General features: G+C 35.0%; 1 protein-coding gene across 1 annotated transcript in view; it reads left to right on the forward strand.

The window, feature by feature from the left end:
• The window catches only part of LOC150109961 (uncharacterized), an 80,146-nt gene that overhangs the window by 25,010 nt on the left and 40,019 nt on the right, over positions 1 to 15,117 (forward strand). Inside the window, exon 2 of the mRNA XM_090400527.1 lies at positions 3,002 to 3,124. Coding sequence (XP_090256653.1) covers positions 3,002 to 3,124 — 123 coding nt within the window. The remainder of the gene's footprint in view (positions 1 to 3,001; positions 3,125 to 15,117) is intronic.

Raw genomic sequence — 15,117 nt, forward strand, 5'->3', positions numbered from 1 at the left:
ATACATGTTTATATATGTATCTATGTAGAAGTTTGGTGTATTCCCATTGGATCCTGTGGATAATGTTTTTAATTTCATGTTGTGTCAGAAGATTTGTGACATGTGTTAAGCTGGACACAGTCTTCATGTTCAGAGATTATGTTTATTGACAAATCTTCCTATTTGTCCATAGTAAGAAAAGTTGCATGAACATTGTACTTTATATACTGCAGTTAGCATCGGTAGTGAGAGTTTGCCTTTTGAAGATGATAACAGGTTATGAATTTGCTGATAGGTTTATAGGTAGCAATGAGTTTATATTTTTCATAATATGACATCATTTCAAAAATATGGCATCATGAAATCTCTAGTATCAAGAGCACACAACATTTGTTCTTTTGAAGAATCTCTAAACAAGAACTGAAAACCATCAAATAAACAGCCTTACTAAATGGCTATAATCCAAAAATTGCTCAAAAATAATTAATGACTCCTGTATTGCAGCCCAGACGAAGAAGCCCCCCAAGACTCCTATACCATATATTAAACGCATTTCTGAATGGATGAAAAAAAAAATGTAAATATAAACTCATCACTACCTATAAACCCATCAATCAAATTCATAACCTGCTACCTTCTCCAGAAAACAAACTCTCACTATTGTTGCTACCTGCATATACAAAGTTTCATGTTCATGCAACTAACCTAACTATGGACAAACAGAAAGATCTCTCAATAAACATATCTCTGAACATCAAGACCATATTCGGCCTATCAAACCTCACACATCTGGCCTGGCACAACATGAAATTGAAAACACTATCCACAGGATCCAATAGGAAAACACCAAGCTGCTACATAGATCCATATATTCATGTACGCCAATTTGTGTCATACAAAAGTGGCTAAACAATTGTCAGTGCCCTTGACCATTTTGTTTAATTTGAGTCTCGGGTCTGGATTAGTCCCGAGGGGGTGGAAAGAGGGGAAAATAGTTCTACTGCATAAAGGAGGTTCCAAGACTGCTGTTGTAAATTACTGACCGATCAGCATATCAGGAATCGTCAAGGTCTTGGAGAAAATAGTCGAGAAGAAAATACAGGATTGGATAGATGAAAATGGGATACTGTATGGGGGACAGCATAGTTTTGTGAAGGGTAGATCATGTTTTATAACACAGTGACGGCTGAACTGGATAAGGGTAATGGGTTTACAGTGATTCTACTGGACCTTGCTAAGGCCTTTGACAGGATACCACATGGAATTCTAATTGGTAAACTGCCTCATATGGGGATGGATATAGGGTTGGTGAGATGGATAGGAGGATGGTTGATGGAGATATATCAGAGAGTGGTTTATTCAGGAGTAGAGTCCAAAAGATGGCCTGTGACTAGTGGTGTGCTGCAGGGTTCTTTTCTTGGACCACTACTGTTCAATTTGTTCATTAACGATATAGGAAAGGATCTGAGAGGAAGTGTTCATTTGTTTGCTGATGATGCAAAGTTAGGTAGAGCAATAGTGAGTGCACAGGATGTCAAAATTTTGCAAGATGATTTGGATAGTTTGGAGGACTGGGCTAAGGAGAATGGATGGCAATTTAATGTGGCAAAGCGTAAGGTTATGCATTTTGGGGTGAAAAGATTAGCAGCAGTATATCACATTGGTGGAACCATACCCCAGGAGATTGACGAGGCCAGGGATTTGGGAGTGTTGGTGAATAGGGAGTTGAAGTTTACAAGGCACATCACAAAAGTGGCTAAATCAGCTCATCAAATCACTTGGTTGCTGAAAAATACTTTAACAAGCAGAGACAAACAGGTTATTGTTCCTTTGTATCGAGCCTTGATAAGACCCCATCTAGACTACTGTGCCCAGATATGGGTGCCAGGGTTTCTTCTTGATGGGGAGGAGGTGGAGAGGATCGAGAGACGAGTGACCAAGATGATAGCAGGTCTATGGAATGAACCTTATGAGAACAGGTTGAAGATCTGTGGGTTGCAGAAATTGGTTGATAGGCAGAAAAGATGAGATAAATTGCTAAAGGGTTTCTATAGGATTAATTCAGAAGATATTTTTGAGAATTGGACTGGTGATGGGAGGACTAGGGGCCATACATGGAAGCTGGGCAAGAGTGTGGTTAGCAAGGGTGGTAGAGCTAGGTTTTTTACTTGGAGAATGGTGAATGAGTGGAATAAGCTGCCAGTCTGTTGCGGGTGCCATGACTGTGAATGAGTTCAAGGCTAGGTATATTAGATACTGTGTGAATGTCGAATAGTTGTTCTTGACATGATGTTAGGGCCTCCCTCGATAAGTCTATCGACTCCTTGGAGTTGCCCGTAATAATAATAATATATAAACATGAACATTTATACAATAAAAAATGCTGAAGCCCTACTTCATCTACCTAACTTCAATCATAATGATTGGCTCACTATTTCAAAAGTATGGGAAATTGTTATCCTCAACTGTATTAAATAAATTTGTAATCTCTTATATTTTGTTTTAACTAATCTATTTTAATTTATTTTCAGCCCAAATAGTTTTAAACCATTGGGGTTTAATGTACTAAATTGGAGAGATTCCAATTTAGTGCATGTGCGCTACTGTTTCTTTATTCAAATTCCTCATTGTTGTTAGCTGTTTGTATACTGGTGATGTTTTTTGATACATAAGACAAAATATCTACATATAGATATTTTGCAACATAGCCAATGTAAATTGGCTATGTTGCATCATTCTACAATGATTTAGTAACTGTGTCAAAAAAAAAAGCAGTATAAAATTCACATACATTTTTAACAATAAGCATTTAAGGAATGTCTAGATAACTTATAAAAGTACGAATTATTAAAGAGTTCATATCAACTCCTTACTTAATAATCACTGTTCCCCATTTGAAGCTTTATTCATCTTGAATAGCATCTGATATTTCAAATACTAATTGTTAAAATCCCCTGTATATATTAGTATATAAATGCATGTGTACAAATGAATGTTTGTAAGTGTGTGTATTTTTGTATAGCAACAGACTATCTTGAGGTACTCTTGGATGAGAGAGAACAGCCATTAGTCCCTCCTCCACCTAATTGGTCATCTACTATGTCTCATATTCCTACAAAGAAGGAGGTTTTGAACAAAGGACAAGGTAGTGTTTCTTTTATAAGCATTATTCTTTTTATTCATAAAGATTTATTTTGTATAAACAAAGAAACTTAGAAATTTGTTCCATTTTTGTATTGTTCAGAAATTCACCAAAAAAAAAAAAAATGCTAGTGCTATCTATGGATGTTGATATGCCTCTGTAGTCCATGTTATTTTTGGTTGTTTATCTGCATTTCTATCTGAGTTCTTTTAATATAATACTGGATATTTAAGGTAGTAAGTAATTCATTAGTCTTACTATTGCTGTTGTCTTTTTTTGTTGTTTGAAAAAAAATTCATTCTGTAGAAAATTTGTTTTGGATTTGGATTGAATATTCTTTAAATAACAGATGAATAAATGAATGCAGAAAAATATTTTGCTTTTTTTTATTCTCCGATGTTTATGTAAGTAGAAACTCGACATTTACAGATTGCTTGTACACAGCCTCTTTTCTGATTTCAGTGGATTCTTTGATTATTTGCTATTTTTGGCATGCAGTAGAGATCTGGACCACACTGTAAGAATATCACCACCATTTTCTTTATTATATACAACATTCTTAGGCTACATGTTCTGTGATCCTTTTGCAACTCTTGTTGTTCCCTTTACTTTCCATTTGTTGATTTTTGCTTCTTGTTAGTAATTTTTAAGTGTCTTGTGCAATTAAATGATATTGAGCCTAGTGAGGAGGAAAAAAAAAGTGATGTGTGTGTGACTAATAAAATATAGTTATGTATTCTTTAGCAAGTTACAGTGGCAGGACAGGTGTTTATTTCATTAAGAAATATGAAGACAGCACAAGGAAAATCATTGCTGATTATATGCTTTCAAGTGCAAAATTACCCTGCATGAATTACTTGAGTTTTTGTAAAGCTGGGGAAAACAATGGAATTTGGAATGAGGACCTGTCTCACAGAAAGCTGCTTATTATGTGACAGAATTTCTTAACACTTTACAAAGCCTTCATAATGCTCTATGGTTGGAAAGATTATGGGTTGAATCAGGATCTAGGATATGATAGTTCTTTTATTCTTAAGGTGAGTTAGAATTCTCATATGCTGGTGGTAAGGATTTTCCTCTTTGAAACTAGCTTTTTGATCCAGAAAAATATGCAAACTTGCTAGAAGATGACAGTGATTAGATACTGATCCCACACCCATAGTTAAGCTGTAATTTCAAACACCCAGTCCAACCCAAACTAACTTTGCACTCCACCAACATATTCAGGTCAAAGGTATGGAAAATTAGGAAATGGTATGATTTTAGTAATGTTAACTAACAAATCTAGGACTGATATACTTTTCTTTTCTTAATGTATGCTGGAAAAACTATGGTTTGATTTTTCAGGATTACCTGATAGCTCTGACAAAGTAAACTAATTGTTAAACTAGCCAAATATGTTAGAAAGGAAGGCTGAAGATATTGAAGAAGCCATGTCACTGGATCAGTTGTGAATTGTCCTCGGTTGAAATGACTCTTCAGAACACTCAACTCACATCCATCAGCATTTGAGAAATTTTAAACTGGTAGACAGCTTGACTTATTATTTATTTCATGTGGATTACTTAATGAAAATTTTCATAGTCATTCAGGTTTCTGTAGAACTATAGAAAGTTTATTGAAGACTCCGTACAGGTAATACTGTATTAACTGTACAGATATCTAATAAGATCTCCTGTTCATGAAGTAACTTGGCAGTGAACAGATCTTTGAGGCAGAAATAAGGGTTTGTGTTTAGAGAACATTGTTGTCAAAATCTACTCTCATTCCATAATTTCCTTTCCCACTGCTATTTTTCAGGAATGTAATACATATTTGTTGTTATGTTCCATTGAGTCGTTTTCGACTCCTGGTGATTCTATGAACATGCACTCTCCATTCATATCTGTCCCTGGCCATATCTTTCAGAATTTCCAAGTGCATTCCAGTGGCTTCTTTAACTTTGTCCACCCATCTAATTCTTGGTCTTACTCTTCTCATACTTCCAACAACTTTAGCAAGCATCATCATCTTCTCCAGACTGTCATTTGCTCGCATAATATGACAATTTTTGCTCGATGATCATACTTTCGAGGGAGCAATCTGGCTTTATTCTGTCTATCACTGATTTATTGGTTCTTTTGCATTCCATAGTATCCTTAGTAAACATCTCCAAACCCATGATTCAAATGCATCTATCTTCCTACTTTCACTCTTTCTCAGGGTCCAACTTTCACGATTCTGATTTTTTTGTGAGGCTAATATCTTTATCTTTAAAGATCTTGCTTAAATTTGTCATTGCTTTCTTTATAATAATCTTCTAACTTCTTCAGTACAATACCCATGTTTATTAATTTGGGATCCTAGGAACACAAAATTGTTAACTACTTTCATTTTCTCCCCATCTATTTCAAAATCATTAAGTTTATATGTTGCCATACCTTTTATCTTTTCGAAGTTAAGTTTAAGGCCATATTTAGCACTCTCTTCTTTAACTTTCATAATAAGTTCCTCCAAATCTTCTTTGCATTCTGCTAGCAAGGTGGTATCATCTGCATACCTCAAATTATTAATATTTCTTCACCAATTTTAATTCCAACCGAAGACTCTTAAAATGTATTCTCTGTAAGTTAAACAGGTATGGAGATAAAATACATCCTTGTCACACCCCTTTACCTATTGTAAAATATTTAGTTTCTCCAAGATCTTTTTGGACAGTAGCTTCATGTTCATAATAAAGATTCCTCAGAAGGATAATGAAATGCTCTGGTACTCCCATTGTTCTTAACACATTGCACATGATCTACAGAGTCACAAGCCTTACTATATTCAAGGAAACGAAGGTAGACATTCTTTTGATATTCCTGTGCTCTTTCAATTATCCATCTCACGTTGGCGATCTGATCTCTTGTTCCTCTGCCTTTTCGAAATCCTGCCTGTTCATCTGGCATTTCTCTCTTCATGAATTGTTCTAGTCTTTTCTGAAAGATCTTAAGTAAGGAGAAATCATTGCTATAGTTCTGTAATTTTTGCACATTCTTGCATCGCCTTTCTTCAATAAAGATATATAAACTGATTTTTTTTCCCATTTCCTAGGCCATGTAGTTGTAATAAAGTTTAATTTATAAATTAGGCACAGCAAGAGATTAACATCAATAACTAATAATAAAATGGTGCAATTATAACAACATACTGTAATAAAAGTTATCAAAATGTGAATGGAATCTTAGTAACCTCAGCATACGTTTATTATTATTATTTGTTTATTTTTTATTTAGTATTTATTTATTATTTTTATTATTTATGTCTTATTTTACTACAGTGTACAGAGGATTTGAAATTGGAAGTGATCACCATTTAGTCTTGAGCAGGATAAAATTGAATTTCATATTGAAAAGAAAAACATGTAAGAAAGTTTTAAAGCAAATAAGGGTTGAGCAGCTCTCGGATGTGAACTGTGGACTAAAATACATGAACATTATTCAAGAAAAAATGAAAGAGTTTGAGAACAAGAACCAAACCTTGAAGATTCATTGGCATATCCTGAAGAAAACATTGATTCAGACAGAGAGGCATGTAGTGAGGTTGTCGTAAATGATAGAAAAATCAGAACTCTATGGTAGACACAGGAAGTTAAAGAGGCAGTGAAGAAAAAGAAGGAAGCATATCAAACGTTCCTGACAAATAAGTCACCTTGTGCTCTTAGAGAATACAGAGACAAATGTAAGAAAGCTAAACACTGATATTTACCTTCAAGGGGTGTACAGGATATGATAGTACTACATGAAAAATTTACATCGTTACTAACTTCCTATCAACAATTTTCCTCCAAATCAATGTGTTACCTGTCAAGATTCCAACATTGTCAGATCTTATATTTCTATCTTTTATTTTAATAATAAGGTGTTAACACCTTATTATTACAATTCTCTGGATTAGAGATAGTTGATGGAAGTTTTCTCACTTGGCTATGCTACCAATTACATATTTGGTATAATCCTTTATTCAATTGTAAGCAAACAAAGTTTGCCCTGAAATATTTTCAGGACTGGGACAACTCGTGGCAAAGGTGGTATATGGGGTATGTATAAAGCTATGCATTATGGAAAGGATCACTACCCAGACCGGTTTTGACCTTTATTGAGGTCTCATCAGTGGGAGTAGACCCAGAGGTGGCAGTAATGCAAAAGTCATATCATCATATACCAGTTGCCAAAAGGTGTTAACACCTTATTATTAAAATTCTCTGGATTAGAGATAGTTGGTTTTGATAACATGGTTTTGGTGACTCCTTTATGCACTGGAACTTTATGTAATGAAACTATCCATAACTATCTTGTTCTCTTTCCATTCCCTTGTCCCAAGGGAGAATTCCTCTGCCAGTTTCAAAATTTAAATAGTTTAATTAGGGATACTACCATTTCCTGCAGGAAATTGTAAACTTTTCCTTCCTGCCTCTTTTACAACAAAATTTCTTTGAGTTCCATGAACATTTCATTTAGTCTGCTGAGTTAATGAGTCCACTGCATTGTGAATTTTGCTATATGATCATAATGTTCAGGTTTAGTACCATAAGTATTATAGTATTCCCTGCAAAATCATTTCTATATCCAAAAATACCATCAGCTCTGTGATCTAAAAATGAGACCCAGCCTAAAGATGCAATGATTTTAAAAGAGAAACTACCTGTCTCAAGACACTATCTAGAAAATCCAAACCCCCATAGGAGAATTCTCCTATCTCCTCTACTTTTTTAAGCCATTTTAATTAGCGATTTAAGCAATGCCTTCTTCATTACATTATCTTCAGTCTGCTCTGATATCAGTATGTTCATACAGACAACTCAGCCAAAAGAAGATATGCAATTTTCAGAGAAATATTTGTGGATGGTAGATAGTGTTAGGTGATGATATTAGTAGTGTGTGTGTTTAGTGGAGCAGTGTGTGCCCTCTCACAATGAGTCCTTAGGCTCCCTGTAGGTGTCATATAATAATAATAACATATTTGTTATTTGCCCACCCATCCAGGTTGAGTTAAGAGTGTTTTTCATCATCATTAAATTCCTGATATGTGTCCTCAAGGAGTGTACAGGATATTATATGACAGTATTACATGAGAAGTTTACATTTTTATTAAGTTACTACTGACAATTTTCCTCCAAATTACTATGTTATCTTTCAAGATTCCTATCCTGTCAGATCTTTTATTTTGGTTTTCTAAGGCATTTTAACTGCATCAATTCTCCCCCCCCCTACCCCCAGATCTTGGTCTTCCTCTGCATTTATGGGACTCCTGTCCTGTTAATATTTCCTCTCCCATTCTGTTTAAGTGACCACTACCAGATATTAGTTTCTTCACACATTTCAGAATGCTAACAATAATGAACTGTTTCTATCCAATTCTCAGATTCATACATTAAGACTGGCTTGAATACTGTCGTGTATATAGTTGGTTTAGTGTTTTGACTATTTTTTCTCTCTTATTCCATATAAATGTATTCAGTTGATCCCCACAATCCCATTTTGATCATTCTGTTGTCAATTTCCATATTTAATTTCCCTCTTTACTAAAAATTGTGCAAATATAGCTGAAATGTTCTACTTGTTCTATAGGTTTCTTTACTCTACTATGTTCCCTATCAATATTCTCTCTAATTTTTGCCAGCTTACATGTGGATGAAAAAACATTCTGTCTGCAAGTTTCCAGTCTCAGACTATGTGTGCAGTATTCTGCGGATGTTGTTCTTTGATGTTGGCATTGCCATTTCAACACATTTATCCAACTACTCATACCACTAAAATCATTGATATCCATATGTTCAGTTTTTTTTTGGTGATGGCTAAGGGTGGAGAATAGTTGTTCTTTGGGTTCCAAAAGTTAGAGTATAAAGCCTCCCACCTGTTATTCCCTTTTGGGAATAAAAGGCATATGAGAGAGAGAGAGAGAGAGGATTAGATTACAAACAACAATGGAGACAGTTAAATCCTCTTCCACCTCGTGTAATATCAAGCCATTGTCCAGTATATCCTTCAAATGTAACACTTTGCACTTATATAAATAAGTGTAAAGTGTTGCATTTGAAGTGAAACAATACCAAAGAAACAAAAATAATTTATTAAGTTGCTAATATTTTTGCTGAATTTCCAATCAGCAACTTCAAATGACAATTGTTAAAAAAGCACAAATGTGGAAATAATTCAAATTGTAAATAAAAAGGAACTACTGTCTTATCATGGATACCTGTGGGCAATGGATAAAATGGAGGTTGTTATTATCATCATCATCCAGTTCCAGACAAAGGATCCACAACACAAGAACTTCATGGAATTGACTCATTGTGAGAGGTACACACTATCACAAACACGACCCATCAAATTGTGTTTTAAAACCATTCTGCATTTACCATACTGTCAAACAATGCATTCGACTCACCAACAGCTTCTCGCTGCCATGCTCACACCTTCCTTATATAGTTTCCAGGAAGGGCCTCCTGTTCTGTCTCCCTCCCTCTTCCATTCTATGAAACAGTTCTTCCACATGAACCCCCTTACCAATTTATGTCTCAATTATATCCCCATCTCCTCCTCCTCCTTCATGAAACGTTGAAAATTGCATTTCCTCAATCCTTCATATCACTCATTCCAAAGATGAGTTTCCACCTTAGTCAATCATCTCTGGACTCTTCCTAATATATTTTTATCACCATGAAAAGCAAGTGACCAAATCTGTCTATAATAATCTGCATGATACCAGATTAAGACCTTATATTATAGAACTATAACATCTTTATTTCTGCATATTGGGGTCAGCTGCATCATTGCCATAACTATAAAATCACACATGTACCACACTAAAAATTATTTATTGCACAAATATTCTGTCTTATGTATCATAAAACATTAGTGTAAGCAAAGAACAATAGTGAAGAATTTGAACAAAAGAAACAGTAGAGCATATGTATTACATTAGAATCGCTATTCAAATTTTTCACTGTTATTCTTCACTTACACTGATAATGACTCATGATATGTAAAACAAATTATTTTTACAATGAATGAATTTTACTTGGAATACATGTGATTTAATAATCATGGAAACTCCACAGGTTTCATCATACAAGAAAAATAAATGCCATAATCTGATGTGATGAATTTCACAACTTGCACAATGCAATCCCAGAACTTCAGATTATTGTCCTCCACCATCAACACTCTTAGAGCTCTCGCTTGCAAAATCTCCTTTAAAATTTCCTTGCCAAGCATATACTTGCATCCATCACTGCCTACCAAATTTCATAGCCTTATGCTTTTCAACACTGATCCACTTATTTACCCACTCATAAAATCTAATCATGCACTCCTGTAAGGTCACATCATCTGCTTGATGCAAAATTGGGGAGGAGAATGGTGAATCAACTGCAAACACTTGCATATCTCCAGTTATACTTGTCCTAATATCATTAATATACTAATTAAACAACAATGCCACACCACTAGTGATTTTTTTTTTTTAGAATACTGCACTCTGATATATAATTAGTTGGCATTCTAATTTAGTTACTAACTAAATTAGACTTTTTGTGTGGCAATCTATCATAAGCTTTTGCAAAATCTAAGTATACCACTGCAAACACATGCATCACCTTGTTATGCTTAACTCCTCATTCCATGCAAAAGGTTGTCTAAGCTGTCTCCCAACAGAAGTCATTATATTTCTAGCCACCATTCAAATGATCACTCTCACCAACTGGAGGTAAATGCCACCTCCCCCAAAACTCACAATCAAATCCTCTAATGAAATGATCAGATCTAAAACTCCTAATCCTCTTTTACATACTAGCTAATATAGCTGTCTTTCAAGAAATTAATTTTGATTTATTCCCAGATGCCATCTACACATTCCAATCTATATTACTATAATTAAAATCATCCATAATGATCACCCTTCCCATGTTCACTAACCCGAGTTGCTTATACATCTCTGTTGCACTATAATCCACATTCCATGGCCTGTAGCAACATCTGACTAAATACATCTTCCTCAAAACCACTGACACTATTTCCCTCTTGCATCTCTCCTTATGCGGATAGACATAATTCCCCTGCTACCATCAGAAACACTCCTCCTCCCATGCCACTCCTTTCTTGTGCTTTCTATCCTCACAAAATACATTATACACTTCCATTTCTATTCCTGCCATGATTTCAATCCACAAAAGATGCCGCAATCCAATGTGAATTGTGGCATCTTTTGGTAATTTCTTTAGTTTCTTCTCTATATTAACAATGTTGCCCACTTTGGGGGATGTTAGATGGAGATGTTGAAATCTTTGAACAAGATGTCAAATTCAGTATTTGTAAGCACACATGAAGATAAATTGATCAATCTTGTTCTGGGATAAATATTTGACCATGCTGTTCTTTCTCAGTTCAATAATTTTTTAAATTTTATCATTAGTTTGCTCTTATTGGCTATGAAAATTGAGGAAGTTTTGTTTGAAGAGAGTATGTCTGTCCATGTATCAGCTACACCTAGTGTATTTTAATAATATGGTGATACACCATTTTGCATATTGAAATTATGACTTCTACATTTATTTTTCTCTAACTGTTAAGACCTCGGTAAAGGGTCACTCAAAATCTAGGTGGTGATCCTTCTCATTACACATAGCAACATGCGTGTTCAAAATGAGATTTGCTCAGCATGATGGGATGCATGAGCAGTTTGATGTGAAATCACTACCTCCATATACAAGTAGTCTAATGATGAAGATACTTCATGCACAAACGTTGTTTCCTCATGATAGGATGGACTATAAAATAAAAATATAATTTCTTGTCTAGTATAATTTATATAGAGGGAAGGAGATTTGGAAACAAAAAATATCTTGCCTTAATACTTCTAACATTCCATCCTATTGGAAGGAAGATCTAATATCCATTATACAAGAAAGTTTGTAATGTAATGCTCCTAAATCAAATTGAATTATTTATAACATCTCCACTAAAAAATCAGGCAGATTTCTTGAAAAACAGGAGTGCTGTTTTTTGAAAACTGAAAAAACCTTGTTTTTTTTGTATCTAGAAGCCATCTAGCAGGCTGTTAGAAAGAGCAAAAAAGAAAAGAATCAAAGGATAAACTTCATAGATTTCTCCAAAGCCTTCAGTTCATCTTAGCAGATGAAGGATGTTCAAATTTCTCAGTTATTAACATACCTTGCAAATAATTAAAGCAGTAGAACTACAATTTAAGAGTAATGATTAATGGAGTGATGACTGAGAATTTTTCTTATTTTCACTGGAGTTCATTTGGGTGACTCATTAGCACCATATTTTTTATTATTATCCTTGATTACATTTTCATACAAATAACTTTTGCAGATTTGACAGACTAAACCCACATAACTAGTCTGTTTTGTTGATGCTGTTATGATAATTAATTGATCTTCATCATTCAGTCTGACCCAAACTAACTAGATAATCTCTGTAAAAATGCAATATTCATTAAGTTAGTTACTGTTTAATAGCAATAAAATCCAAGTCCTAAAAGTAAAATAGAACTAAACATTAAGTAAATGACCATGCACATGAAGAAATGGAAAATCTTCAGTATTTTGATTATACTATGTCGATAATCTGACACAATGCAAACAAAGCACAAAGCTGTTCTATTTTATAAAATATACCCTAACTGGAAATCCAAAATCAGGTACACAAAACCACTTGTCTAGTCATATTTACATATGATTCTTAGACATGAAACGTCATGCGGTTAATACATCCATAGCTTTGGGACAACATTTCTTTGATCATCTTGCTTACTGCAAACCATGTAATGGAACAGCAAGACCAAGAAAGCAATTTTGACAATACATTTAAATTCTCTTTGAATATGGGACTCAAATACCAATATACATTGACCAGCTGGCACATAACAGAACAATTTGGCTCACCTTCATTCAGTGTACTTTATTGCCACGAGTTGTTATAAGAGTCCAAAAGATGGCCTGTGACTAGTGGTGTGCCACAGGGTTCTGTTCTTGGACTGCTGCTGTTTAATTTGTTCATTAACGATATAGGGAAGGATCTAAGAGGAACAGTTCATTTGTTCACTGATGATGCAAAGTTGGGTAGGGCGATAGTGAATGCAGAAGATGTCAAAATCTTGCAGGATGACTTGGATAGATTGGAGTTCTGGCTAAGGAGAATGGATGTCAATTTAATGTGACAAAATGTAAGGTTATGCATTTTGGGGTGAAAAGATTAACAGCAGTATACCACATTGGTGGAACTGTACTCCAGGAGATTGATGAGACCAGGGACTTGGGAGTGTTGGTGGATAGGGAGATGAAGTTTAGGGGGGCACATTGCAAAAATAGCTAAATCAGCTCATCAACTCACTTGGTTGTTGAAAAATACCTTGACGAGCAGAGACAAGCAAGTTATTATACCTCTGTACTGAGGCTTGATAAGACCTCATCTAGACTTCTGTGCCCAGATTTGGTCACCTAGGTTCCTTCTTGATGGGGAGGAGGTGGAGAGGATCCAGAGTGACTAAGATGATAGCAGGTCTATGGAATGAACCATATGAGAACAGGTCGAAGATTTGTGGGTTGCAGAAATTAGTTGATAGGTGGAAAAGGGGAGATATGATTGAGACATTCAAATTGCTAAAGGGTTTCCTATAGGATTAATTCAGAGGATATTTTTGAGATCAGGACTGGTGGTGGGAGAACTAGGGGACATCTATGGAAGCTGGGCAAAAGTGTGGTTTGCAGAGGTGTTAGAGCTGGGTTCTTTATTTTTAGAGTGGTAAATGAGTGGAATAAGCTGCCAGAGTCTGTTGTGGATGCTATGAGTTCAAGGCAAGGTATGATAGATACTGTGAGAATGTTGTATAGTTGTGTGGACATGATGTTTAGGGCCTCCCTCGATGAGTCTGACTACTCCCTGGAGTTGCCCGTAATAATAATAATATTTTTCTATTCATTACCTGAATAACTTGTATGTGTGTCTGTAACATAATATATTGTTGCATATAAATCTAAACATTAGCCTCACTTCTCATAAGAACTCTTATAATGTGTAAATATCATTCTAGTAATAATCAGCATGAACCAGTAGATGATAGCTATGTTGTGCACAATTTACTCTCCAGGTACTCAATTTCCAATGGTTCTGTTACATTGAAGATATACTAAGATACAGGCCATTTAACATCTGTGATTAGCAGTGTAGTATTATGTGTGTTAAGAATTTTGTTCTATTCCACAAAAATTTTGAACCACATCAATAATTACAGAATACTTAGGATAAGAACTCTGAAAACTCATTAATTATTGTTTTGTTCAGTTGTATACATATATCACAAATTGGAGTCAAGGATCTTGGAGAAAGCAGTTCAGTATACATTTACCTTTTTATAAAACACATTTTTGAAATGATGTTAGTACAGAAGTATCACAGTGGGAGACATCCTTAAGCATTGAGTGTTATGAAGCTTCCTAATGGACCGTTTAGCATGTAATGCTGGTCTGGTTGGCTGAGTGGTTAGCGTATCCACTCTCCTGCCATGGCCATGGATGTTTGTGATTGTCTGTGAAAATACTAGTGGTAGTGGTGGCCAGTAGATGGCATTGGTGTAGATAATGATAGTTGCGGTACATTGTAGTTAGTGGAGATGGAGTGGGTGACCTCCCTTGATCAGTCTTTGGACTCCTTGGAGGTGTCACGTAATAATAATGATAATAATAATCATCAAAAATTCTAATAAACCTGACTTCTTTTTTTTTCTTCTTCTTTTCAGACAGCATTCAGTAAACAGATTTAATTGCAAGTTTTCTGAACAAATTATACAAAGCTCAAATGGAAAATTACTATTTTATTGATTTTCCACTAAATGGTTTAGACTGTCAAGGATGGCAATGGTACAAACTATGAATTGTCCAATTCATATTTATGCCTGGAACCTAACTGTATGCATAACTAATAACTACAGGCCACTCTGGTTGGCTGAGT

The sequence above is a fragment of the Typopeltis vanoorti genome, chromosome 1, assembly GCF_054136105.1.
Source record: "Typopeltis vanoorti isolate ZY-2024b chromosome 1, IOZ_Tvanoo_1.0, whole genome shotgun sequence".
Classification (NCBI taxonomy): Eukaryota; Metazoa; Arthropoda; class Arachnida; order Uropygi; family Thelyphonidae; genus Typopeltis; species Typopeltis vanoorti.